The sequence below is a fragment of the Osmerus mordax genome, chromosome 19 (assembly GCF_038355195.1).
Source record: "Osmerus mordax isolate fOsmMor3 chromosome 19, fOsmMor3.pri, whole genome shotgun sequence".
In the NCBI taxonomy this organism is placed as follows: domain Eukaryota; kingdom Metazoa; phylum Chordata; class Actinopteri; order Osmeriformes; family Osmeridae; genus Osmerus; species Osmerus mordax.
This window is the reverse complement of record NC_090068.1, coordinates 4737327-4763408: the sequence shown is the minus strand read 5'-3', so window position 1 is coordinate 4763408 and position 26082 is coordinate 4737327. Positions and strand designations below refer to the sequence as shown.

General features: G+C 44.5%; 2 protein-coding genes across 2 annotated transcripts; one reads left to right on the top strand and one right to left on the bottom strand.

The window, feature by feature from the left end:
• Positions 1-535: 535 nt before the first annotated feature.
• LOC136963070 (cysteine and histidine-rich domain-containing protein 1-like) lies at positions 536-7765 on the bottom strand. Its single transcript, XM_067257070.1, has 11 exons — positions 7573-7765; positions 7038-7087; positions 6881-6937; positions 6553-6713; positions 6165-6268; positions 5987-6045; positions 5822-5892; positions 5603-5708; positions 5285-5404; positions 1862-1924; positions 536-1637 (listed from the first exon to the last, which is right to left on the bottom strand). Exons 1-11 carry the CDS (start codon positions 7634-7636, stop codon positions 1464-1466), a joined length of 1029 nt encoding a protein of 342 aa, XP_067113171.1. The 5' UTR covers positions 7637-7765; the 3' UTR covers positions 536-1463.
• Positions 7766-14164: 6399 nt separating this feature from the next.
• LOC136963444 (putative nuclease HARBI1) lies at positions 14165-15245 on the top strand. Its single transcript, XM_067257583.1, has 4 exons — positions 14165-14366; positions 14477-14589; positions 14673-14784; positions 14866-15245. Exons 1-4 carry the CDS (start codon positions 14165-14167, stop codon positions 15243-15245), a joined length of 807 nt encoding a protein of 268 aa, XP_067113684.1.
• Positions 15246-26082: the final 10837 nt, after the last annotated feature.

Sequence of the window (26082 nt, the reverse complement as noted above, 5' to 3'; positions counted from 1 at the left end):
AACCTTCAGATTACTAGCACGATTCCCTAACCGCTCAGCCACCTGACTTACTTTCTATCCTGATGTAAAGGTTAGGAGAAAATATAAGAGGATGAAACACTTCTCTGCCACTATGTAGGCTGCCAGAGCACATCTGGAGGAACATGGACTAGTTCTCATTCAAAGCAGTCAATAACTAATAGGCTCTTCCAGACACCCCGCTGTTAATACAATCCTCAAACTCCTGACCATCACAGAATGAAGCCAAAACTAGGCTAGATAAGAGGTATTCTTTGTATTGGGTTGATGGTCTACAGTGAAAGGCAGAGGAATTTCTCAATGCCCTTACAATGAATTTTGGATGATACTGTGTCGTAATTAAACATTTGTCTCTGAAACTGTGTGTTCACATTGAACTTTCGACCATGTACTAAATAAAATATTTAGCGATGAACTGAGAAAAAAGTGTAGTAATGGAAAAATAAAAGTCCACAGCAGAAGAGGGTTTGGGGGAAAAACTATACAATCATTTTCAAAATGTAAACATCAAAACACATGACTTGTAAAAATTTTATTTTTGGTAGAGAATGTTTCCTGACTAATTACAGCCTTGTCGTCCCCCATATTATTTTTAATTCAGCTGGTGGGAAACAGCGCGCACACATTCCAAGCACATACATTAAAATGGACAATCAATGCAAATGTAATTCACAAGAATTAAACCATGCTGACAAAGTCCTTCAAGGACATGTATTTGAAGTGCAGTTGGAATGCCACGTTAATCCCAGTGGAAGGTATGAATATGCACAACCAAGTTTTTACCTTGTCCATGCTTTGACAAAAGGTGTTTTTTGACACCGTCTGAACACAGGCATCCTAGGCATTTGTGAATGGTGATTAGAAATGACACATGGGAGGTGCATCAATCTACTGTTATACAACAGCTATTCAGTTGTCACAACAATTCATGCAAACGAAAACATATGGAACATAAAACGGTGGAATGGAAAATGACTTATTGGAAAGAATGAAGCAGCTCAATCTCAAGGTGCCAAGGGTATCCTTAACAGCTGCGGTTCTAACTACGGCACATAGCAGATGGTTTTTGCTTCCATGTTAAGAGTTGATGCGATTGGTCCATTGGGGATGGTGTGGAGGTGATCCAGAAGTAGGGGTAGACTACAGAGAAGTCCTAATTCAGAGATGTCAACCTCAGCGCCAACCACTCAAGACTAGATCTGATTGGAATTTTAATTACAGCCCCCGCTTTACCCCATGATACAGATGTATACTAGTATCCAGAAAATATGGACTAAGACGTCAATATGGATATTCTACAGGAGAGTCTGACAAAGCTAGGAAATCACTGCAGTGAGAAACAGAGAGAGAGAGACGGCAGAAAAACATTCTTGTAGAGCTGGGGGGTTTAAAGTGACAAGTCAAACACGGTAGATACAGTACATATTTGTTAATGTGCATTGTTGTTATTCATCGTCGCACTCCTCCTCGTCCTCGCTCTCTTCCCTCTCCTTCTCCTTGGGGGGGCTGCGGGGGGGAGGTAGGTCAAGGCGGCCCCAGGTCATTGGCTCGGATTTCTTCATGGTTATCTCAACCTTAGCCGCCATCATGTTGACTATGCTCTTGCTCACATCAATCACCTAGGGAATGGGGAGGCGGAGAAGAGAAGACATACTTATGAACAAAACAACAGAGAATGAGACACTGAGAATGCCTTTGGGAACCATAAATATGGAGGTCAGCATTCAAACTACTACAATATACACTATATTTCCTTATATATTTGTCTGATGCAACAAACAATGTATACCAATGGTTTTCATAATTCAATACTGTATGGGAAGGTATTTCAGTTGCTACTCACCCCCCATAAACTAATGTTCTTCTCAAACTCCTTCTCACCCTCAAACATAATGTGGATGTTGAGCTGGAAAAGACAAACTGTTTTAGTTGTAAACAGCGACAATCATCAACATCATAATCTGCTAGAACAGTTTCTCCAAAAGATGATTCTCAAACACCACCTAGGTTCTCAAAACAATGCTGTAGATTTTTTTTAAGATTCCAAAACTGGAAAATTCTTCCAAGTTCTTGCTAGGTTCCTATTGTAGCCTTCAGAAATAGCAAGCAAATGAGGAAGAGAGCTCTTCTCCTCGTGGTCTCCTCATGTAAACCTGGTTCAGGGCTGTACACTAACCTTTTCCACTGGTGGCACTTGCGCTACTAACTTTTTCAGTTAATGGCGCAAAACATGATTTGGTCGCACAAATTATTTATAGTAAGGCGCTCTGGATAATAATGAACAACAATTAACCTGTATTGCATACAGATGTGCTTTAATGTACATTAAAGATCCCATGGCATGAAAATGTCACTTTATGAGGTTATTTAACATTAATGAGTTCCCCTAGCCTGCCTTTGGTCCCACTGTGGCTAGAAATTTCGATAGGTGTAAACCAAGCCCTGGGTATTTTTCTCTGCCTTTGAGAAAATGAAAGCTCAAATGCTCCGATCTGAAAATCTTCCCCTTATGTCGTCATAAGGGGAAAGGTTACCTCCCCTTTCTCTGCACAGAGAATTTGGCCCACCAATGAGAAAATGAGCTACGACCTTGCAAGCGCGATATTGTTTTTTCTTCGAGAGACATCATGGCTTGCAACGGCAGTTAGACCCGCTCTCCTCCTCATAGCATTTAAAGCTACAGACACAGAAATGGCACGTCCTGAGGAAAGCTCATTGTGGTACTGCTCGTAGTGGCTGTAATTCTGCACCAAGGCTGAATTTCGGGAATGAGACTTCATATAGAGTATTAGGGGACCACTAAGGCCTACAGTTAGGTCCATAAGTATTTGGACATTGACACAATTTTCATCATTTTGGCTCTGTATACCACCACAATGGATTTGAAATGAAACAATCAAGATGTGCTTTAAGTGCAGACTTTCAGCTTTAATTTCAGGGTATTTACATCCAAATCAGGTGAACGGTGTAGGAATTACAATACATTTTATATGTGCCCCCCCCCCCTTTTTAAGGGACCAAAAATAATTGGACAAACTAACAATCATAAATCTAATTGTCACTTTTAATACTTGGTTGCAAATCCTTTGCAGTCAATGACAGCCTGAAGTCTGGAACCCATAGACATCACCAGACGCTGGGTTTCGTCCCTGGTGATGCTCTGCCAGGCCTCTACTGCAACTGTCTTCAGTTCCTGCTTGTTCTTGGGGCATTTTCCCTTCAGTTTTGTCTTTAGCAAGTGAAATGCATGCTCAATTTGATTTAGGTCAGGTGATTGACTTGGCCATTGTGCATGGTGGAGGTAGTGTTATGGCGTGGGCATGTATGGCTGCCAATGTAACTGGTTCCCTTGTATTTATCGATGATGTGACTGCTGACAAAAGCAGTAGGATGAATTCTGAAGTGTTTCGGGCAATATTATCTGCTCAGATTCAGCCAAATGCTTCAGAACTCATAGGCGCTTCACAGTGCAGATGGACAATGACCCGAAGAGTACTGCGAAAGCAACCAAAGAGTTTTTTAAGGCAAAGAAGTGGAATGTTCTGCAATGTCCAAGTCAATCACCTGACCTAAATCCAATTGAGCATGCATTTCACTTGCTAAAGACAAAACTGAAGGGAAAATGCCCCAAGAACAAGCAGGAACTGAAGACAGTTGCAGTAGAGGCCTGGCAGAGCATCACCAGGGACGAAACCCAGCGTCTGGTGATGTCTATGGGTTCCAGACTTCAGGCTGTCATTGACTGCAAAGGATTTGCAACCAAGTATTAAAAGTGACAATTAGATTTATGATTATGTTAGTTTGTCCAATTATTTTTGGTCCCTTAAAAAGGGGGGGGCCACATATAAAATGTATTGTAATTCCTACACCGTTCACCTGATTTGGATATAAATACCCTGAAATTAAAGCTGAAAGTCTGCAGATTGTTTCATTTCAAATCCATTGTGGTGGTATACAGAGACAAAATGATGAACATTGTGTCAATGTCCAAATACTTATGGACCTAACTGTATATAAAAGCATCCATGAAGTTTGCATTATGAAGTGCAAAATGAATTTATTGTAGATTTCAACATACTATGGTTGGGGCACAGATGGGAAGACTCCTGAACTCTTAAGGAAATGCAGTCGGGAGTGCTGCTGCGTTACGGGATATGTAGGCCTACCTGTGTCTACACTTCACGTGCTTCATACCGTCATTGTGAAGCTTCAATGTTTCATGTTTGAATTGTTTTGACGCTGTTACAAATTTGGACAGTCCTGCAATTAAAGGCCCACAGAATTTAAAGTACACACAGTGCATTGCTCCATCTTGGTACATTAACCATTGCCGCCACCGTCAGTATTGCCAGTATTGCCATGGCAATACTACATTTGAAACAAGTATTGCCTCATTTGCCTAGCAATACTACTTTTTCGCAGACCTTATGAGATTTATTTAATTTAGAAGACTTAACCCTTGTGTTATCTTCGGGTCATTCTGACCCATCAGTCATTGTGACCCACCATCGTATTGCGATAACTTTACCGCATACAAAAACAAAGTGAAGCATTTTCTTTTAACCGTTCGGCTGTCTCAGACCCCCCACATTGCGACGGAAATTATTTTTATTTGTTTTTGTATTGGGTAAAATTGGGTAAACACAACGATGGTTCGTTATGAACCTTTGAGTCATGTGACCCGAAGGCAGCACAAGGGTTAAGTAAACTGTAATGACAACCACATTTGATGTAGTTAGGAATCTGAAGCGATACAAAACATTAGACTTTTCAATAGGCTACATGTTGCGCCGGCGAAAAAGTTTGGCAATACTACTTATACTCTGGTGATGGCACCCATGACCACTGGTATTCTTCGAGCCACTGGTGTCGAAATTCATATGTCCGTATCATTCTCACTCACATGATCCGTACATGGCGAATTGTCCGCTTCATTTTAACACGTCAGATTGAGTAGCCTATGCGATTGCTGCATGCGTCTTGACGAGAGGTTGATTTTCTTTTTTCCGGGAGGGGGGCAGGGGGACGCGGGGCTAAAGCCAACTTGATGTGTTGAATGCTCAGAGCACGTTTTAAAACATATTCTTAAAAATACACATTACTGTTTTAACAAATGCTCATAATAAATCATAGCATATTGCCTAAAACCTAAGGTAAGAACAAAAATAATCAGTGATACATTTGCGACCCATAAAAAATTACGGTCGCAATGGCATTTCAAAAGGTTGCAAATGCGACCATCTCGGTCGCAGTGTAGTGCCCTCACCATGGTGCTGTTTGCCTCCACGTAGCTCATCTCTGGGATGGAGTTCTTGGCGTAGATGGAGATGATGACCTGACCTCCTGTCTGGTGCCAGTCAAACCGGCAGGGAACCGCCGTCTTACCCTGAATTGGGGGAGGGGAGGGGGGGCAGACAAACACTACATGAGCAAAGACCTCTCCGCTTACGTGTATAGTAAGTCATCCAGCAATATTTTCTCTATAATATTTGGCTGCAAAATAAGCAGTAGTAAGCATTAGACAGTTACACAGCTGAATGAGGACATGCATCTTTATCCAGAATATCTGACAGAACAAACACACCGTGTCTTCCTTCTTCCAGATATGTGTTCCCTTAGTGCAGCCTTCCTGGGAGAGGAAGGTGTTGAAGTCTGAGGTTTTCCTCTTACAGCAACTCCAATACTTCATCCTAGGGTGGTGGAGGAGGGGGGGTATACACATGAATAATTTGGACTTTCAGCTCTCGTCCACGTCTCTGAGGGAACGTCAGTCCTAAGAGGCTGATATAGAGCTAACACTGACCCTTCGTGGAAGATGGGAACTCCAGCATGGTACATGCAGACCTCTTCGTTGCTGGCGGGACCGTCAAAGTTCTGAGAAGCAAACGCAATCCCGAATGTATGGTTACTCACAAAGCAGCAGTCGAGCTACACTCACAAGCACAACATCAGCGTCTTGTGACAGTACCTTGGTACAACCTCCATTTTTACAGGATGTTCCAATCTTGACTTCATCTCCATCCTCCTCTGAGGGAAAAAAAAAGAGATTTAAATATATATTTAGACTGAAAGAAAATCATGACGATGAAGGGGTGTGTGTGATGAAGGGGTGTGTGAGGTGGGGAGGTGTGTGTGTGTACTGTCACCTTTCATCTCAGTGGCGTTATTCTCAGATAGCTTCAGTTTCTCCAGAGCTTGCTTGAGGGAGGCAGAGATCTTCTGTTGCATTCTCACCACCGGCTCATTTGCACTGGAACAGCAGAAGAACACAGGACAGTACATGAATCAACATTAACCACACAGTCAAAAACTCCTCACCAGGTAACAAACACAACATACTGTAAGAAAGCAAAGGGAATGGCCCACCCAGTTTAAGTAAGACAACCAAACAAGCCTTCACAAGCCTTTATGCACGACCATTCTACCACCAATGTGTGTCTGTATACATTAGCAAAGAACTGTTTCTGGTTTTCCACAAGTCTGCAGTATCTGACATTTGAATTTATTTAACGCAGCCAAGAAAAACAAATCTACCTTGGTCTGCATATGGACTCCAGAGGCTTAGGTGCAGAAATGATAAACTCATTGAATTTTGGTTTCAGGTCGTCAGCGTCATTCTTGTCGACTGATGTTTTCACCTCTGGCTTTACTGGTTCCGGGGGTTTCTCCTTGTTGTGTGGGCCTTTCGTACAGCCCTAGGATAAGACATCACAATACATTATATGATAAGGTACCAAAAGAGAGGACACGACTGGTAAACTGAAAAAAAAAACATTGTTTGAAGGGCAACAATTTCAACAACACATCCTATATGTTGAGTAAATGTGCATGGCTCTGCAGGATGGCAACAGCCTTTACGTACCACTATGTTGAGAAAGTCTGAGAAATCTGTCGTCCGTCTTTTACAACACGACCAACCCTGGAGAAAAAATGACCGGTAACTTACTTTGAAAAATTAGTCAGACTGAGAATTACACTTACGTACTGAACCACTTTTAAAAGTTGCCATTTTAATTTACCTTCAAAGCATCATGAAATACCGGCACTCCTGGATGATAGGTACATGCATCTGGGAACGAGACAAATGTGTATAATTTAACATACCTCTGGTTGATGAACTCTGCTGACAAACAACTTATGCTCTCGTTTGCATTACCTAACTAGCTTTTTGTAGCCAACTATGCTGGCGTAAGCTTTTGAAAACTAACAAAGTAACTTACTAGCTACTACTTTTTTGAACAAGCAAGCTGAACAAGCAAGTTGCAACACTAGCAGCAAGCAAGGGAATTTTAAAGAAGATCCCCCAAGATCATGTGCTACTACACGATTTGAACTATCATGTAGCTACATGTACATCATTGTACTACACAGCATAGACAAAACCTCTAGAACCAACTGGCCAAGTTTTTGTCAATCACAGAAAAATGCAGCTAGCTAGTTAGCTAACCATTCCTACGAGGTAGATAGACATTTCTAGACCTGCACAAACGAATGGCTACTAGTACAGCCGGGAAAGATAGCAAGGTAGCTAGACTAAGTTAGCTGACAGCTCACCATCAGGGTTCTTGTCTAGGTCAAAGCGTTGCCCGCATCCTTTGTTGTAACACAAAACCGACATAGCTTGCTAGCTAACCAATAACAAACAGAAATAGAATTTAAAACGATTAACTTATAAAGATAAAAAAATGTTACATCAGAATTGCCGAAAGACGAGACAAAAAATCATGCTAGCAATTCACAGCAGGATGGTCCCTGCAAGACAATCATTTCCGGTTGACGTCATTAAATAATTTCAAAATAAAGGTCACCAGTCCACATGCACTTTATAAATCGCTATGGGATCAATCAAGTATCAATTCATATTATAATGCCAGAAATATATGTCTGTGTGGCTCGATCATCTCGCAAACCGGGCACTGTACAAAGTTGAAATATGATAGATGTATTGCTCAGGAGGACCCAAGGACATGCAGTGAAGCGTTGGAATTTGTTTAGACTAACACAACTAGAGAGGATACAATTTCTGGGGAAATTGTAGGGTGGGCTTGCTTGCGTCGGCTGCAGGTCGGTCTGTCCCCTTAAGTTTTTCCCTTCTAGTAATATTTTCAAGCATTTAGCCTACTCATATTGCAGAATTCATTAAAGGGGTCATTGATTGCAAAACCAATTTTACCTCGTCATAGTTGAATAACGACAGTTCGGTGGGTAAAATGGACATTCAGTGAACCTCAAAGTCCATTGACACCTCTTTCCTATCTAAATCTCACAACTTGAAACTGCAGCTGTAAAACGATCGGTTTTGAAAAAGCTGTATTTGTGACATCACAAATATAGCATCCCCTTTGTCACGCCCCAACATTTACATACAGACCAGCCCTCCGGTGTTCTGGCCCAGGATCTCAAACAGTTTAGCTGCGCGCTGCTCTGTGTACTTCCACGCGAACAATAAAGTGTTTAAAGCAGTGATTCTTAACCATAGGGCCGCGGCCCAGACTTGGGCCGCCGGCGCCCCTTAGAGGGCCGCAAAATACTTTCAGTTTTGCACCTGTGGGCCGCAAGGGCCGCGAGACTGCGTGCAGCTTTCGACCATGTGGAGGCGGTAAAGCAATCAGTTGTTTAATAAGCGCCAATACACAGAGAAGAAATTGAGAAGTTTTTAAAAAGAAAAAATGAAGACGAACGTCCTGCCGCCACCCCCACCCAAAAGACAAAGTTTTTGCGGAAATACAATCTCGACTTCATTAAATACGGTTTCGTAAATGGAGGAACAGAGGCAGTGCCAAAAGCCCAGTGTGTGGAGTGTGGGCTAATGTTGTCCAACGAAGCCCTCAAGCCCTCAAAACTACAGCGGCATCTAGAGACCAAGCACCCGATGCTCGTGGGAAAGCCTGTGGAATATTTTAAAAGGAAGAAAAGTGGGCTGCAGATGCATCTGTCGTGTCACTGACAAGCAACTCTAAATGTGCATTGAAAGCCAGCTACCTCGTAGCCAGACGTGTGGCACAGAGTAAGAAAGCATTCACCATAGCGGAGGAGTTGGTTCTGCCTGCCGCTGTTGATATGTGCCGTGAGATAATCGGAGAGGCCGCTGCAAAAAAGCTGCTGACCATCCCACTCTCAAACGACACTGTGAGTCACCGTATCACGGAGATGGCCTCAGACATACAGCATCAACTTACAGAAAGAATAAAAAGTAGCCCTTTTTTTTCTTTGCAATTAGACGAGTCCACAGATGTCACAAATGCTGCACTGCTGCTAGTTTTTGTTCGCTATCGCTGGGACAGTAGTTTGCACGAAGACATACTGTTTTGTGGAGAGCTACCAACACGAACTACGGCTCAGGAATGTTTCCGCTGCATGGAAAACTACTTCACTGAGAACGGCCTGGACTGGCAGAACTGTGTCGGGATGTGCAGTGATGGTGCAGCATCAATGACTGGCAAGCATCATGGTGTCATTATATAGACAGATACTTGATCGTGCACCAGAAGCTAAATGGACACACTGTTTTCTCCACCGTGAAAGCCTTGCAGCAAAAAAGATGTCACCAGATCTCCACCAGGTGATGGATGTGTAAAAACCATAAACTTTATTAAAAACAATGCTGTGAACTCCAGATGTTTTGCTAAGCTTTGTGAGGACATAGAAGCAGATAATGTCCAGCTGCTTTATCACAGTGAAGTGAGATGGCTCTCAAGAGGACTGGTCCTCAATCATTTGTTTGAACTGAGGAATTAGGTGTTCTCTTTTCTCACTCCTTACTGAACCAACTGAACACCTCACTTCAAGGAAGAAACAGCAACATATTTTGTGTTGCAGACAAAGTTGAAGCTTTCAAGAGGAAACTTGCTTTGTGGACCAAGAGGGCCCAGGAAAAGAGGATGGACAGGTTTCCACTTTTGTCTGACATTTTGGAAAACTCCCCTCAGGTGAAGATCAGTGACTCAGTCTCCCAGCACCTCTCACAAATGGCAGAGAAATTTGGTGACTACTTTCCTGAGGATCCCAGAGGGAGAAACATGTGGATTTTGGACCCATTTTCAGTGGATTCCACTGCAAATGATGTTTCTCTGCCCTCACACCTGGAATCACAGCTTCTGGAAGTTTCCACTGACAGCACTTTAAAGCTGCAGTGGGGCAAACTGGACCTGGGCTCCTTCTGGATTGCTGTCTCAAAGGAGTACCCATGTCTTGCACTGAGGGCTGTGAAACTCCTTATCCCATTCACAACTACATACCTGTGTGAATCAGGATTCTCCATTGTGGCCACAACTAAGACCAAAGCCCGAAACAGACTCAGAGCAACACTGGAGGCTACTCTGAGTGAGCCTTTCTCCCATTCCACCCAGACTGGATCTGATTATGTCTCAGAGGCAGGCCCAAGTGTCTCATTAAGAGGTGAAGATAAAAAGGGAGTTGTATAATTGTTATTATTTGTGTCATTGTTCATTTGTCACAGATGTAAAGATTCTTCTGGTTCTGCCATGCAAAAATGGAGACTGCTGAAGCAATTTTCAAATGGCTTTGCAGATTATAAGGCTATAGTTTCATTAGCATTTTATTTCAATTTCATTTACAGTTTATTTATATTTATAGATTTATATTATTTAAATGCATTTATTTTATCAACCCGTTTTTATTGATTGAATGATTTATATATAATTTATTTTTTATTAATTTAAAGTAAAATCCTACTATTGGTCTTTTTATTATTATTAAAAAGCATGACTTGATCCTTGACATTTTTTCTTGTCACAGCTTGATTTGGTCCATGAATTATCAGCCTGTTTGGTGTCTTGATAATGTATGGATACAGCAGGTTTACATAAACGTTTAATAAAAGTCTTTGTGATGATCCCATTTTATCATGTAATTTTATTTGACAAGGTTTTTGCTTGTTAAACAATAAGTGGATTTGGTTTATTATTGAATACAAATCAAACCAAGAGTGAAGTCAATTAAACCTATACATAGTTAATATTTAATGGGCCCCGGGCCACTTTGTACTATAAAAATTGGGCCTCAAGGTCAAAAAGGTTAAGAACCCCTGGTTTAAAGTATATTGAAAATGGACCATCGTAAATGCAGTGTCCAGGCTGTAGGCTACTGGGAATGCTGACACTTCATAATCTTCCCAAGAACCAGACACTTGACGGGCATGGCTGATGTTTTTCTATGAGAAGATCCCTGTGAAGTTCGACACTCATTTATTCATTTGCTCGAACCATTTCACCAAAGACAGTTTTGAATGAAAACCTTGGACAATTTAAAGAAGTATTTGCTAAGCCGCTGTTGCTGAAAAGAGGTGCTGTTCCAACCGTATGCTCATCACAAACGCAAGCTGTAAGTATGATTTTGTCGCTAACAGTTAGCCTATTAGCAATGCTAACGTCTCCTGTATCTAGGTAGAATGCTAAATATGTTTCCAAACACATCAACATACCTTACTTAGCAAATGACACTAGCTAGACTAGCTGTAGTCGGCATTAGAAGGGAAGCTTCAGAAAAAATAGCCAGAAAACTAATAGCAGTCTAGCCTATTGCTAACGACTGTCTAGATTATCTATTTGAAATAACTGGAGAAAGGCAGGTGCTAGATACACACGTTAGCATTGCTAATAACTGTTACCGACAAAATCATACTACTTGCGGTTGTGATGAACATAAGGTCGGAAGGCACCTCTTTTCAGCAACGGCTTCATAGCAAATCGGCTTTACATTGTCCCAGGTTTTCAAAACAGTCCTTGGTGAAATGGTTCGCACAAATGTGTCGAGGGTCGAACTGCACAGGGATCTTCTACGCTATGGTATTGTAATACACCTAGAATGTAGCCAGATCATTTCGGCAAGGAGAATGCATACAAAACGAAGCTGTACCACGGACTTTGGAAAAGGTTCAGTCTTTATTTAGGGTTTACACAAGTATTTAAATTCATGCGGCTACTACCAGTTATGCCGGATAAGGACAGAAGCTTTGATATGCCACCCAACTAACCGACTACCCCCAAGGCCCTGTTGAACTCAGGCAGGTCAGACAACACTGCAAACCACCGCAACCAATAAGGTTCCACACACCACCCCCGTAGGGCACCGCACACACTCTCACGGCACTGCAATAGGCACACAAGACGCCAGCCGGGCTACAACTGAAGCCACCATCCCTCGTTCACCCTCCCACCCCGGATCATAAACTGGTACTGCCGTTCGGTTCACACACAGAAGTAAGGGTTAAAAACTTAACTCGCCTGAGTGACAAGACCCTCCCCCGGGGTCTGAGTTTGGGCACTGGCCGCTAAGGGGAGAGACCGCAGCCACCGATCCAGTGCTCGTAGGTCCCCGCGAGTGACGTCAGCGGGAAACCTCTAGCTGAGAAGCAGCCAATGCACTCCTATTTTCCCCGCCTTAGCTACCAGTCACCCCACTAGCCTATCTTCACCCCCGGCAGCTCTAAACAGCGTGCGAACGGCACCCACCCTGTCTCCTTGAGTGCAGCTCGACGTGAGCAATCTAGCGCCGCTTCCCAGACCGCTCACCTGTCGCTGTCCCGGTCCTTTATCCCTGTTCACTCGCTGATTATCACTGACCAGGTGTCGCTCATTAATTAACACCCCCAGCTCTTCACTTAGATCCCTCCCCCCCTACAATAATCACGTCAAACCATTACCAACACAACATCATTTCATTACACTCCCCCCGTCCATAAAGCAGACTCGCCCTCGAGTCTCAATCAAAACATCTCATAGTCCTGAGACCATCCTGGCGGCCTCTTTGGTCGCACATGGCGTGTCGCTTCGAGTAGAGGTACGCCTTGGCGTGTCTCCTCCGTCTGGTTAGTCGTGGGTGTCTGCATGGTCCCTGTGTGTAAAGGTTCTTGATCACCTTGGTCCTGTGTAGCTTGAGCGTGCCAGTCCCCTTGCCGTTGTAATTCAACTGAGACAGCGCAGCTTCCCGCACCACTGCTTGACCCCTCTGTAGGTCTGGCTGGGGGCACCCCGGCTCTGGCTCCTGGCACTACCAGCTCGCCCTCTCGACCAGTCGTAGAAAATGCAGATCGCGGACAGGTCTCATTAGGTGTTATGGCAGCTGTCAGTGGTCTCGCTGCACACCCTTGGTTGGTAGCCTCTGTCACAGAAGAAAGACGAGTCTGTTGAAGTGCACCACCGTTTCTGCCCCCCCCTCTATACAGAACCTCTGTTATCCTTTCCATGATCTTATAAGGACCTTTAAACCTTCGTTGTAATTTCGGACAAAGCCACTTTTTCCTAGCTGTCCCACAGACCCATACCAATTCCCCTTCGGAATAATACTGGAACTGTGCTCTAAAATCATAATCTTCCTTCTGCTTCCTGGAGGCTCTTAACTGATGGGTTTTTACCGCATCAACCACTGTAGACAGTGTCCCCAACAATCTAACCACATATTCTGACGCCGAAGAGCATTTTTCCCCATTGCCAAGGTCAAGCATAACGTCCACCGGCAGGACTATCTCTTTCCCAAAAACAACTGTGTATGGTGTAAACCCTGTACTCGAGTGAACGCTGCTCTTATAAGCCATCATCACATAAGGCAACAGGATATCCCAGTTAGATTGGTTATTATCTACAAAGAGAGACAACATTGACCCCAGTGTTCTGTTAAACCTCTCAATCATTCTGTCCGATTGAGGGTGATAAGGTGAAGTCCTGGGGGGTATTCCAAGTAGCGGGTTCAGTGAAAACTTTGAGTTGTTTAACCCTGAAAAGAGGCATACTCCGAGTTCCACGTTCCAGAAAGAGAGGTAACGAAACCTTTTGGTAAGTTGCCATGGTAACTTACGCTGTGAAACTAACCTGCTCGCTAGCAGGTTTTCTATGAAAAACTCTGCGTTTTCCTAGCAATCCCCACCCACTTTCGGATCTTGAAACAGTTTGTAGACATGGGGTGTCCTTTCCTGGGTCGGCCGATCTATTATGAGCTAAATATAATTCGCATAGCCTTACGCCAGGAGAGGATTTTAAGACCGCGATTGGATGCACTTTCATTCCCCGATGAATACCTACGCGAACGTTACCGTTTTTCATCAGATTCAATAATTTATCTCACCAACATTCTCCATCCATACATTGCTAATGTAACACACCGTGGACGTGCTCTCAGAACAGACCAAATGATATGCGTTGCTCTCCGTTTCTTTGCCAACGGGAGTTTCCTATACAACATTGGCGATGCAGAACATCTTGGAAAAGCAACAGTCTGCCGAGCCATAAGAAAAGTGGCCCTGGCACTGAAAGGCCTACTGCAGACCTACGTAGTCTTTCCTGGGCACAAACCTCTAAGGACCATCAAAGAGGAATTTCACATGATTTCAGGTGACTGATGTAGCACACATTCAGTTTAAGTCAATGAAGAAATTTGAAATCATGTGAATGACAATGTTGCAATCTCAGACTGGGATGAGTAAATCCTTTCCATTTTGCAGGATTTCCCAATGTGATTGGCTGCATTGATGGCACCCACATCCCCATCTTAGCTCCATCCATTAATGAAGGAGACTATGTGAATAGGAAGTCATTCCACAGCATTAATGTGCAGGTAGATTTACTGTCTTACAATAATAAAGACTACAGCACAACTTTAAAATATTGCAGCTAATATCTCTTCTCTGCACTGGCAAGATTATATGTGATGCAGCACATTTGATCTCAAATGTGGAGGCCAAATGGCCTGGCTCGGTACATGACTCAAGGATATATCGCGAGTCTACCCTGAGCAACAGAGTTGCAAATGGTAAGTTAAGCTTTGAACAAATAACATTCCCTTGTCTCCCTCTTCTACCACACTCACAATGTACCCACTATATACTTACAGGAGAGTTTCATGGCCACCTGCTTGGTGACAGAGGGTACCCATGCCAGCCCACTCTGATGACCCCTTACCATGACCCTGAGCCGGGCCCTCAGCAGTGGTACAATGTGGCCCACTGCAGGACTAGAGCACGGGTGGAGATGACCATAGGCATTCTCAAAGCCCGGTTCCAGTGCCTACGTAGACTGAGGGTAAAACCAGAGAGGGCATGTGATATTATTGTGGCATGTGTTGTTCTTCATAATATTGCCACTATTAGAGGAGAGCAACAGCCTGCCGTACAAAACGACCCTGAGGACGACCATCCCCTCCAACCTGCAGATGTCCAAAATGGGAGAGAAGTCAGAGACATACTGTGCCGCACACACTTCCACCAACCCTGACACTGAAATAAACACAAATCATTGCCATTTCATTTTGTCTTCTTTATTGCCTACAAATAGAAATGCAACAATTAATATTAATATATTGTTCTGACAATTAACTCACTCACCTGTGACCATGCACCCACCTGCAGCTGGTGTTCTAGCAATTCAATTTCTAGATCCGTCTTCTTTATCTTCCGCCCCAAATACACCATCTCTTGGTCAGTTTTCTCCATTTGTTTTAACAAATGGAGTTTGTACAAGTCCTTAACTGGTAACTGGGAATACATTAGGATGAAATTAAATCCCAGTTCTACACACAGAATTCACCTGCCATTTACTGAACATCTCACTGTCTGTAGCTGAGCCTTGCCTCTCCTGGCAAGGCTCATCCATGCTCTGTTCAACAGGATCAGACTGTGCATTTAGTTTTTACATTCATTACTCTCATCACTTCAGTGTACATTTTAAACTGACAATTACACCCAATACTGTAAATAAAGTACATGGAGAGAGAACTATCATATATGTAGCTACCATATATGTAGGCCTCTCTGCAACCCCGTCTGTGGCAGCAGTCAATGTGTCCTCATCATCATCATCGTCAGGTGGCTGAGCGGTGAGGGAGTCGGACTAGTAATCCGAAGGTTGCCAGTTCGATTCCCGGTCATGCCAACTGACGTTGTGTCCTTGGGCAAGGCACTTCACCCTACTTGCCTCGGGGGAATGTCCCTGTACTTACTGTAAGTCGCTCTGGATAAGAGCGTCTGCTAAATGACTAAATGTAAATGTAATGTAATGTAAGTCGCTCTGGATAAGAGCGTCTGCTAAATGACTAAATGTAATGTAAATGTAAATCATCATCATCATCATCATCATCCTGTGATGAAAGGTATTGTTTCAGGATAGTCACCACTACTATGCATAATGGAGTATTGAGTGGCCTACTTACAAGTGGTACCGTTGTGCAAAGGCTTGCAGGAGGCTCAACCACTCGGATTACACCATCAGTGACTAGAAGTGGACCAGAGTGGAAAATGAAAACACATTCACACACATACTCGCACACATACTTGCACATACTTACATCTTATGTAGGCACTTGTGTCCTGTGGGGTGATTGGCTCTGATGAGCTTCCTCCAGGGATGCCTTCAGCCACTGGACGGCCAATGTTGTGGCTCAGAGCCAGCTCTTCTGCAGACGTCAGAGGTACTGGTGGTGGCCCTCCACCTGTTTTGCGTGCCTCTGCCTTCTTTCTATTTGCTGAATTGAACTCAATGTTAATTTAAGCAAGATATCAGGCGACAGGACATTGTGTGTTTCCTCTACAACAGGATAAAATAGGCAATGAGGATATTCACTTTGTATGTCAAATATGATACCAAAGTGATGGAAGCTACAATCATGAACCTATAGGCCAAAAGGCTACATATGCATACCTGTTTGTATTACGTTTTTATATTTCATTTTCAATTGTTGCCAAGTGCGTTTCACGCCTGTGGACCTATATGAACATTGTATTTGATTAAATTACAATTCCAACACTTTTTCACCTGTAATATTAACGGACATTAAATGTTCGATTTATGGACTAAATTCAAATTTACGCATTGACTCGATCAGCAATTCTTTCCCACGCCAATTGTCTGTCCTTCGCAGCTACAGCCGTATTACTTTTTTTCCGAAATATGTGCTCGGACTCGCCATACGCACGGATTAAAATTTCCAATTCCATTGCGGTGAAATAGGAAGCCCTTTTTTTGTCGCCTTTTTCCATGGTGAATCCTAGTATCGGAGCTCCATAGATGTTGGCTTTTAGTAGAACTCGTGCACGCGCTAAACTCAGAGTTGACGTACTCCGAGTCGAATTAACTAATTCATATCAGGTGTTCTGGAACCGAATTTTCGGAGTTTCCCATGTTAGAGTAACTCAACTCTGAGTTCAGGGTTAATCTCAGAGTTTGTTAAACCCGCTACCTGGAATACCCCCCTGGTCTTATGAATGCTCAGCAACAAGCACACTTCTTTAAACAACCTAGATTCGGTTACGGCCGAATCTAGGTTACGGCCCTGATCAGTATGAATGGTGCGGGGGGCTCCAAAGCGGCACACCCACTGTTCGACCAACAATTTCGCCACCGTTTCAGCTTCCTGATTAGGAATAGGTAACGCCTCAGTCCATTTTGAGACGTAGTCCCCTATAACTACAATGTATTTGTTTTCTCTGGGGGTTCCAGGGAGGGGTCCTAAGATGTCCAATGCTACACGCTCATACGGCCTAGACGTTACCACCGCTTGAAGCGGTGCACGCCACTGTTTTCCCGCAGCTTTTCGTGACCCCCAGTCCCTACACTCCCGACACCACTGTTTCACATCCCCAAACCAACCCAGCCAATAGAAACGGTCCTTTACTTTTGCTTGTAATGTTTGTATTCCCAGGTGCCCACCAGTAGCATCGTTATGAAACTGTTTTAAGACTTTTGGCACCATAGGGCTGGGAATAACAATCTGGACCTGGTTTGCGGCATCTGAATTTGATGGGGGAAACCTCACCAATCGGGGTCCCTGCATTTGTATCTGAGCCCACACAGGTGCATACTTCTGCAGATCAGCCGGTGGTTGCAAACAATTTGTTCCCTCAGACTTTACAGCAATGATCTTCTGTAGCTCGGCATCCTCTCTCTGAGCCTGAGCCAATTCATCCCCTTCCCACCCCGTGTTTGCATTAGGAGTTATGTTTTGTACCGCCGCTATCACTGGCCCCCCTTGTGTCTGTACGGCTGGCTGAGAGACCACTGAAGTTGACAGGTAAGCAGGCAGCCTAGAGAGGGCATCCGCATTGGTATGCCCTCGTCCAGGACGGTGTACAATTTTATACTGGAAGCTAGCAAGCTGCTCCACCCACCTGGCTAATTGTCCCTCCAGCCCTTGGAAATTATGCAGCCACCTCAAGGACTTATGATCTGTCCGCAGGACAAACTCCTTACCCAGCAAATAGTGTTTAAAGTGCTTGATGAAAGTAACCATACTCAACAACTCCTTCTTTGTTGTTGCATATTTTCTCTCTTGTTTTGTTAAATCCCTACTGGCGCATTCAATCACATGTTCAAACCCCCCCTCTTCTTGTGACAACACAGCCCCAATACCTGCATCGCTAGCATCAGTATCCAGAACAAATGTTTTGGAGGGATCTGGGTATGCGAGAACCGGGGCTGACATCAAACTCAGTTTCAGTTGTTCAAAGGCTGTTTGGCACACCTCTGTCCATTTAAAACGCCTGCCTTTCTCAGTGAGCTGGTGCAGAGGGTGAGCAATCTCCGCAAACCCCTTCACGAACCTCCTATAATAAGAGGCCAAGCCCACAAAGCTCCTCACCTCTGTCTGATTTTTCGGCACCGGCCACTGACGCACCCCCTCTACCTTTTCCGGATCTGCTTTCACACCCTCGGATGAAATTATATGCCCCAAGTACTGTACCTGACTTGCAAACAATTTACACTTGGTGGGCTTAACTTTAAGGTTAGCCTGGCGTAGCTTGGTTAAAACCACGTCCAGGCGGCCTAAGTGCTCCTGAAATGTACGCCCAAAAATAATAATATCGTCCAGATACACCAGACAGGTGGTCCACTGAAGGTCTGCCAGCACCAGATCCATTAGTCGCTGAAATGTACTAGGACTATTACAAAGGCCAAAACTGAGGACATTAAATTCAAACAAACCTTGCCGGGTGGTAAATGCGGTCTTTCGGATCCATCTCTACTTGCCAGTAACCACTGGCTAAATCAAGTGTAGAGAACCAGAACGCTTTATTCAAACTGTCAAGGGCATCGTCAATACGTGGCAATGGATACGCATCCTTCCAGGTCAAATCATTTAGTTTGCGATAATCAACACAAAACCGGAGGCCGCCCCCGCGCTTGCGTACCAGAACCACTGGTGCGGCCCACGGACTATGAGAGGGCTGAATAATGTAATTTGCCAACATTTGTTTTAAATGGTCAGCCACCTCTTGCTGTAGATGGATGGGAACACGACGGGGCGGCAACTTAACAGGCTTTGCATCCCCTGTATCAATCTGGTGTAGCGTAAGGTGAGTCCTCCCCAAGTCACCCTCCCCCTCACTAAACACAGGCATATTCCTCTGTAACAAGTCACGGATATCTGTTAAGTCAGATGGAGCTAAACTTTTCTGGTGCAACCCAAAATGCGTTATGAGCTTGTCCACAGTCCATGGCTCATTTGAGCAATCCTCATCCTCTCCCATACCTAAATGCCCCCCTTACAGCCCACCTCGATGTCAGTATGCAAAGTGCCCACCCTCATACCCCCCTTCAATGTAATGGCATTCTTGGTTACATTAATCACTCTAATTGGCAGCCTCCCCATTTCCACTCTACAGACCACCCGAGCTACCATTACGTCACATTGGTTTGAGAATGTGTCCGATGGTTCCAACATACCCTCACAGCTGGGCCCGAAGGATTTATCCACCTTGCCCGCAATGATTGTCTCACTACGTGGAGGAATTACTGTGTCCTCGGGGATGATCACGGTCCGGGGCTTATCCATATCTGCCGGGACGATCAGGGGCAACATTTTACCCATTATTCGGCACTCATTTTTACCAAAATCCACTATCATCCCATATTTACTCAAAAAGTCAAAACCCAAGAGAATATCCTCGGAAGGCACATCAGCCACCAAAAACTCAGCAACTAATGCCAATGAATCAAACTGGCAGACTGTTTGCCATTTCCCCAAGATCCTCATCCTCCCCCCATTAGCCGCAGCAACATCGCCATGATGTCCAAACAGTTCTGACCCCCCTTAGTGATTTTGAGCCAAAGTTGTTTTGTGATGACGGATAATGTAGCTCCACTATCTACCAAAAGAAGGGAGTCTGACGCACCTATTCTCGCTGTGATGTATCCGGAGCCACCATTGTCGCTTGCAGAGGCCGCATATGTACTGATGCGCCTGGGGGCAGGCAGTGGGCCTACGATACCTGCCCCCTGTCGTTTCCCTGCAAATATCGTTTTATGTGTCTGGTACACCCACTCTCCAAACAGCCATCCCCCGCCCCCCTTGCTTGAGTAAAGGGACATTGTGGTTCAACATTGTTCCGGGAATTGCGTCCTGACTCCCTAGAAAACATAGTTGAAGTGGAATTTTTACTAGACTGTTGGAGATTAGTCACTGCTGTACGAAGATGTTTTACTTCCTGCCTCAATTGTTCCACCACCCCTAGCAGCACTTCCATTTGTTCCTCATTTTTCGGTTTGTGCTCCGCCACTCCCCTAACTTTAGCATCGGGCATCAGATGGGTTTGCTCCAGATTCCTAAGAGCTCCATTTCAGAGGCAAGATCAAAAGCATTTTCTAACGTTGTAGGTTTTGCACTGCGCAGGCTAATACGAAAGTCACCAGTAGCAAAATGGGTAAGGAACTGATCTCTCGCCAATATATCCTGGGTATGGTTATCGGCTGTGGGGTAAGATTTAGTGGCAAGACGCCGTAGAGCATTGCCAAATTCCCTAGCTATCTCGTTATGCATACGGTGTTGGGCCGTGAAGCTAGCCCTACTCCAGTCATTACTGTCACAGGGCTCAAAGCATCTCGCCATAGCTGCTTTCAACAATGCATAGTTCTCTTTGGCATCACTAGGCAAACCACTATAAATGTCTCTGGCACGCCCAGAAAGTAGCAGAGACATACATTTTAACTTCAAGGGCTCATCCCAATTATTGACATCTGCCGCCAGATCGAACTGTTCTGACCAGTCAGACCACTCACGGCCTACGCCAGTAAATGTCTCTGGCATGAACACTGACCTAGCAGTAGCTCTAGGCTCCCTATTTTGCGCATTCTCTTCCCCGACTGACATTTTTACAACAGTGTCTAGGTCAATTCAATTATGGAAATTCAGAGAATCCCACCGCTGCCACCAGTGTAATAAACCTAGAATGTAGCCAGATCATTTCGGCAAGGAGAATGCATACAAAACGAAGCTGCAGGTCACACAACACTGCAAACCACCGCAACCAATAAGGTTCCACACACCACCCCCGTAGGGCACCGCACACACTCTCACGGCACTGCAATAGGCACACAAGACGCCAGCCGGGCTACAACTGAAGCCACCGTCCCTCGTTCACCCTCCCACCCCGGATCATAAACTGGTACTGCCTTTCGGTTAAAAACACACACACACACAGAAGTAAGGGTTAAAAACGTAACTCGCCCGAGTGACAAGACCCTCCCCCGGGGTCTGAGTTCGGGCACTGGCTGGTAAGGGGAGAGACCGCAGCCACCGATCCAGCGCTCGTAGGTCCCCGCGAGTGACGTCAGCGGGAAACCTCTAGCTGAGAAGCAGCCAATGCACTCCTATTTTCCCCGCCTTAGCTACCAGTCACCCCACTAGCCTATCTTCACCGCCGGCAGCTCTAAACAGCGTGCGAACGGCACCCACCCTGTCTCCTTGAGTGCAGCTCGACGAGAGCAATCTAGCGCCGCTTCCCAGACCGCTCACCTGTCGCTGTCCTGGCATTTATCCCTGTTCACTCGCTGATTATCACTGACCAGGTGTCGCTCATTAATTAACACCCCCAGCTCTTCTCCTAGATCCCTCCCCCCCTACAATAATCACGTCAAACCATTACCAACACAACATCATTTCATTACAGTATAAACCAGGGGTGGGGAACGTCCGGCGAAATCATTTGGTCCGGCCCGCCATGGCACTGCAGGAACCATATTATTAGGTGCATTATTCGTTGGCAGCAGCACTATTTTAATATGTGGAAGAGGACCGTGGAGGCGCGCAGCGTTGCGTACCAATGTACCAAAACATTTCGCTCAGGCGCTCTGCGCGCTCGCATTAAGTGTGGAATTCCTTTCTAACAAATCAAACCCAGAATACGTTGTTGGTTTGGGCTAAGCCCCGAATGTTTACAACGTCTGGCTCCGCGCCTGATTAACACTCAGATTGATAAGCAGTCTCAAAAATGGTAGCAATATAAAAAATAATACGATCCCTTACCGTAATCATGATACCCCCCAAGAAATGTTCGATGCACCCCTAGTCAAAGCAGGTTGCATCCGTGCGAGCTAACATCACAAACCTCACCAAAGAGAAGCAGTTCCAGCCATCACATTAGGGGTGAGTTAATTAAATGTTTGACCAAATATAGCAGGCACATTTTTATGTTGATAATTCTGTACGGCCCCCGAATGATTTTATAAATATCCAAATGGCCCTTGGCAGAAAAAAGGTTCCCCACCCCTGGTATAAACATATGGGGGGTGATTAGTGCCATGCGATGTTAACAAAGCTAGCAACCTATGGGGGGTGACAAGTGCTCTCGCACGCCCGAACAGCATACACTGTATGCTTTGCCCACAATGCGCGTGTCGTCTCAGCCTTTTTATCATTGGTTCCCAATGGGGGTGATGGCGGCGACGTGGCGACGTAGTAGGTGAGGGAACCAGAGAATGGCTGTTTATCAATCCACGTTTTTTTCCGTTCTTGTGTTCTTGCGAACTCGTTTGACGTCCTCTTTCATTGCCCAAGTACAGTTCCAATCCAAAGAACTCAAGTCACCAAGAACGCCAAAAATACCCGGAAATGTTCCTGATCCGCCCCTTTTATCGAGGATGCATCGGATAGTGACTTGACCAGCGAGAACGCTTCTGATTTCCCAGAAGTCCTTGCGGACTTGTGAAGGATTCAAAATCTTTATGTCTATTCCAATATGTAATGATGGTATTCAATGACACAAATCTGTGTTCCAGAAAGAGTGGTCTGGAGTCGCAGAGGTCCGATAATATCAGCTTTAATGCAGCAGTTGGAAATCAACAAGTACAGAGCTCTGGGGTTGTCTACGTTTCCCTACCCGCAACAGAGTTTGGGCTGGTTCACAAAGTCTAACTGGCTATCTTTCCCTGCCCCAGCATATCATATACAATGCAATTGAAAACACAAGTATCAAAAAAGGGTTGAGCTTGTTCTCTCGTGCATCAGGGAGTTGTTCTTGCCTACGCGTCCCACCTGCTCGGGTGCCATCTCCACCCAGTTTCAAGGTTGTTTCTGAAAATGAAGAGATAGAGACACAAAGAACAGCCTGCTTCCCACACTCAGTGTGAGACCCAATGTTTAAGCCTGAGCACACTTCTAAGTTCATAACTTTAATAAGCACAATGCATAACTTAAATAAGCACAATATATTCTTTACTTGCAAGACCATTTTCGCAAGGACGCTTGCAAGAACGTTCTTCAAAAGAATGTACTTGCGTTCTCAGCGTTCTTCAGATTGATAAACAGCCATTGTCTAATATAGGCATTAAACAGGCTCTGAGGGAACTTTGATAGCGGCGACGTAGCGGCTATCCGTCCACTGCAAACACGTATCATATTCTCATGTAGGTTAGTGCATGACATGTGCACCAGCAGATACTATTTTAAAAGAAATTCCTGCATTAAAATAATGTATCATGACAGTTTGTATGATTTGGTCATTTATTATCACACTAGCATTTAATTATCACGGCAAACAATTACACTGCACTAAACTGTAAGTGTAAATGTAAAGTGAAAATAACAAAACCAGTCAGTATGATGACTGGAGCGAATATCATTCACGGCCACGCGAAAGGGAATGAGGAAACTGTTTCCTCTACTAAAAAATACAATGCAGGTCACGTGAAAAAAGGATCCAAAGACTTGTAGAAAGACCGATTTGGGAAATGAACGAATCGTTCGTTTCCTCTAGCTACCACTACAGAGCCTATGCAGGTCACATGAAAAATGATCCAAAGACTCGTAGAAGTTAAAATGTCTTTATTGAGAACTATAGTAGCCAACTGTGCACAGCCTGTAGCATAGTGGATTTTACCGCAGATGCAGGGAGTGCTTTTGCACCCCCTACTGTTGGGATGAAAACATTACATTTTCAAATTAATGTAAAAATACAAAAATGTTTTTAGAACACGTTAAAGTGATGTCAGAGTTAAATGTTCTATCATGGTTTGTTGTACTCTAATTATTAATTATACATTTTAAGATCTAGTATTAATTTCGAGCATGTTTTTGCACCCCCAGTTTTAAAACCTAGAATCGCCTGGGATGCTCATTGTTTGTACGCTATTCACATTTTGTTGGTGTTCCTTTGTCCTATTGTTGCAGTGGATTGAACAACTATACATTGATATGTGGATATAATAATTCAAACCTTTCAAAGTGCCAATACACACATCTGTATAAGCCCGGCATGAGGTGTAGCCAACCAGTACTTGTGTAAAGCTGTCATAACCTGGTTCATATGAAGATGGATACACTTCAGGAAGTGACAAGCCACAAAAATAAGGATAACAGTGTATTTATTCAATAAAAAGTGCTTACAAAGAAATGGTTTGATGTGAGGGTCATGTAAATTAGTAGTGTAGGGAGTGGATGTGGGATCAGTGCAAGTGTAGAGTGTGTAGAGGATCATTACAAACTATAAAGCAAACAGTAATGATGTTCCTGCTAGTAAGAGACCCAGCTTGTTAGGGCACAGCTTATTAAGAACCGAGGCACAGATCACAGGTGTACCCTTGCAGCAATCACAGCTCCTCTACACAGCAAAATATCCAGTGTAGTTTAGTTGTTTTTATGGTGTTAATTTTTCATAGTTAAAAAGTGTTGATTCTGGTGCTCCTTCTATTTTCAATGGGGGGGGGGGGGGGGGGGGGGGCTCGGGGAGGCTTCTGCCCCGGGCCCCAGATGACCTTAACCTGGCCCTGGTTGAGACTACACATTTACATTTATTCATTTAGCAGACATTTACATTTATTCATTTAGCAGACGCTTTTATCCAAAGCGACTTCCAAGAGAGAGCTTTACAAAGTGCATAGGTCACTGATTATAACAACAAGATAGCCACAAAACATTGCGAGTAGCCAAAACATGAAGCACACATTGTGAACAACCAAAGTAAGTGCCAAAGGGAAGAACCATAAGAGCATGTAGTTAAACAAGTTACAATTAAACAACATGAACCGCTATACGTGCAAGTGTACCTGTGGAAAAAACACGCAACAATAATAAAAACAATATATCACAGCGAGTACAAAAAATTTAAATCAGTTACCACTAACCACAAGAGCAACAAGTCTCTGAGCAAGAGTCATTGTGATCCTTGAGGAAACTAACATCGGGTCAAGCGAACCGTTCCTAAGTACCGTTGTACTCCCGGAACAAGTGCGTCTTGAGCCTTTTCTTGAAGGTGGAGAGACAGTCAGTGTCTCTGATGGAGGTGGGGAGTTGATTCCACCACTGGGGGGCCAGACAGGAGAAGAGCTTGTGTTGGGACCGGGCGGTCTTGAGCGGTGGGACCACCAGGCGGTTGTCTGAAGAAGACCGTAGGTGACGGGTGGGGGTGTAAGGCTGCAGGAGAGACTTGATGTAGACGGGTGCAGTCCCGTTCACTGCTCGGAAGGTCAATACCAGGGTCTTGAATCTGATACGGGCCATGATAGGTAGCCAGTGGAGAGAGACGAGGAGCGGGGTAACATGGGAGCGTCTGGGTAGATTGTAGACCAGGCGGGCCGCTGCGTTCTGAATCCTCTGAAGAGGGCGGGTTGCACATGCTGGGAGACCAGCGAGCAGCGAGTTGCAATAGTCCAACTTGGAGAGGACAAGTGCTTGGACTAGCAGCTGGGTGGAGTGCTCAGACAGGTATCTCCTGATCTTCCGGATGTTGTAGAGGGTGAATCTACACGACCGGGAGACCTCAGCAATGTGGGCCGTGAGGGAGAGATCGTCATCGTCCATGGTAACCCCAAGGTTCCTGGCAGAGGATGAAGGGGTCACCGTCGC

Excerpts from the sequence above, each read along its gene's own strand:
- LOC136963444 (XM_067257583.1), top strand. The coding sequence starts at position 14,165 with ATGATATGCGTTGCTCTCCGTTTCTTTGCCAACGGGAGTTTCCTATAC. Across the intron at positions 14,367-14,476 it reads GGAATTTCACATGATTTCAG|GATTTCCCAATGTGATTGGC; the intron begins GTGACTGATGTA and ends TCCATTTTGCAG. Across the intron at positions 14,590-14,672 it reads TCCACAGCATTAATGTGCAG|ATTATATGTGATGCAGCACA; the intron begins GTAGATTTACTG and ends TGCACTGGCAAG.
- LOC136963070 (XM_067257070.1), bottom strand. The coding sequence starts at position 7,636 with ATGTCGGTTTTGTGTTACAACAAAGGATGCGGGCAACGCTTTGACCTA. Across the intron at positions 6,269-6,552 it reads GAGTCCATATGCAGACCAAG|TGCAAATGAGCCGGTGGTGA; the intron begins GTAGATTTGTTT and ends CTGCTGTTCCAG. Across the intron at positions 5,405-5,602 it reads TCTGGAAGAAGGAAGACACG|GGTAAGACGGCGGTTCCCTG; the intron begins GTGTGTTTGTTC and ends CCCCCAATTCAG.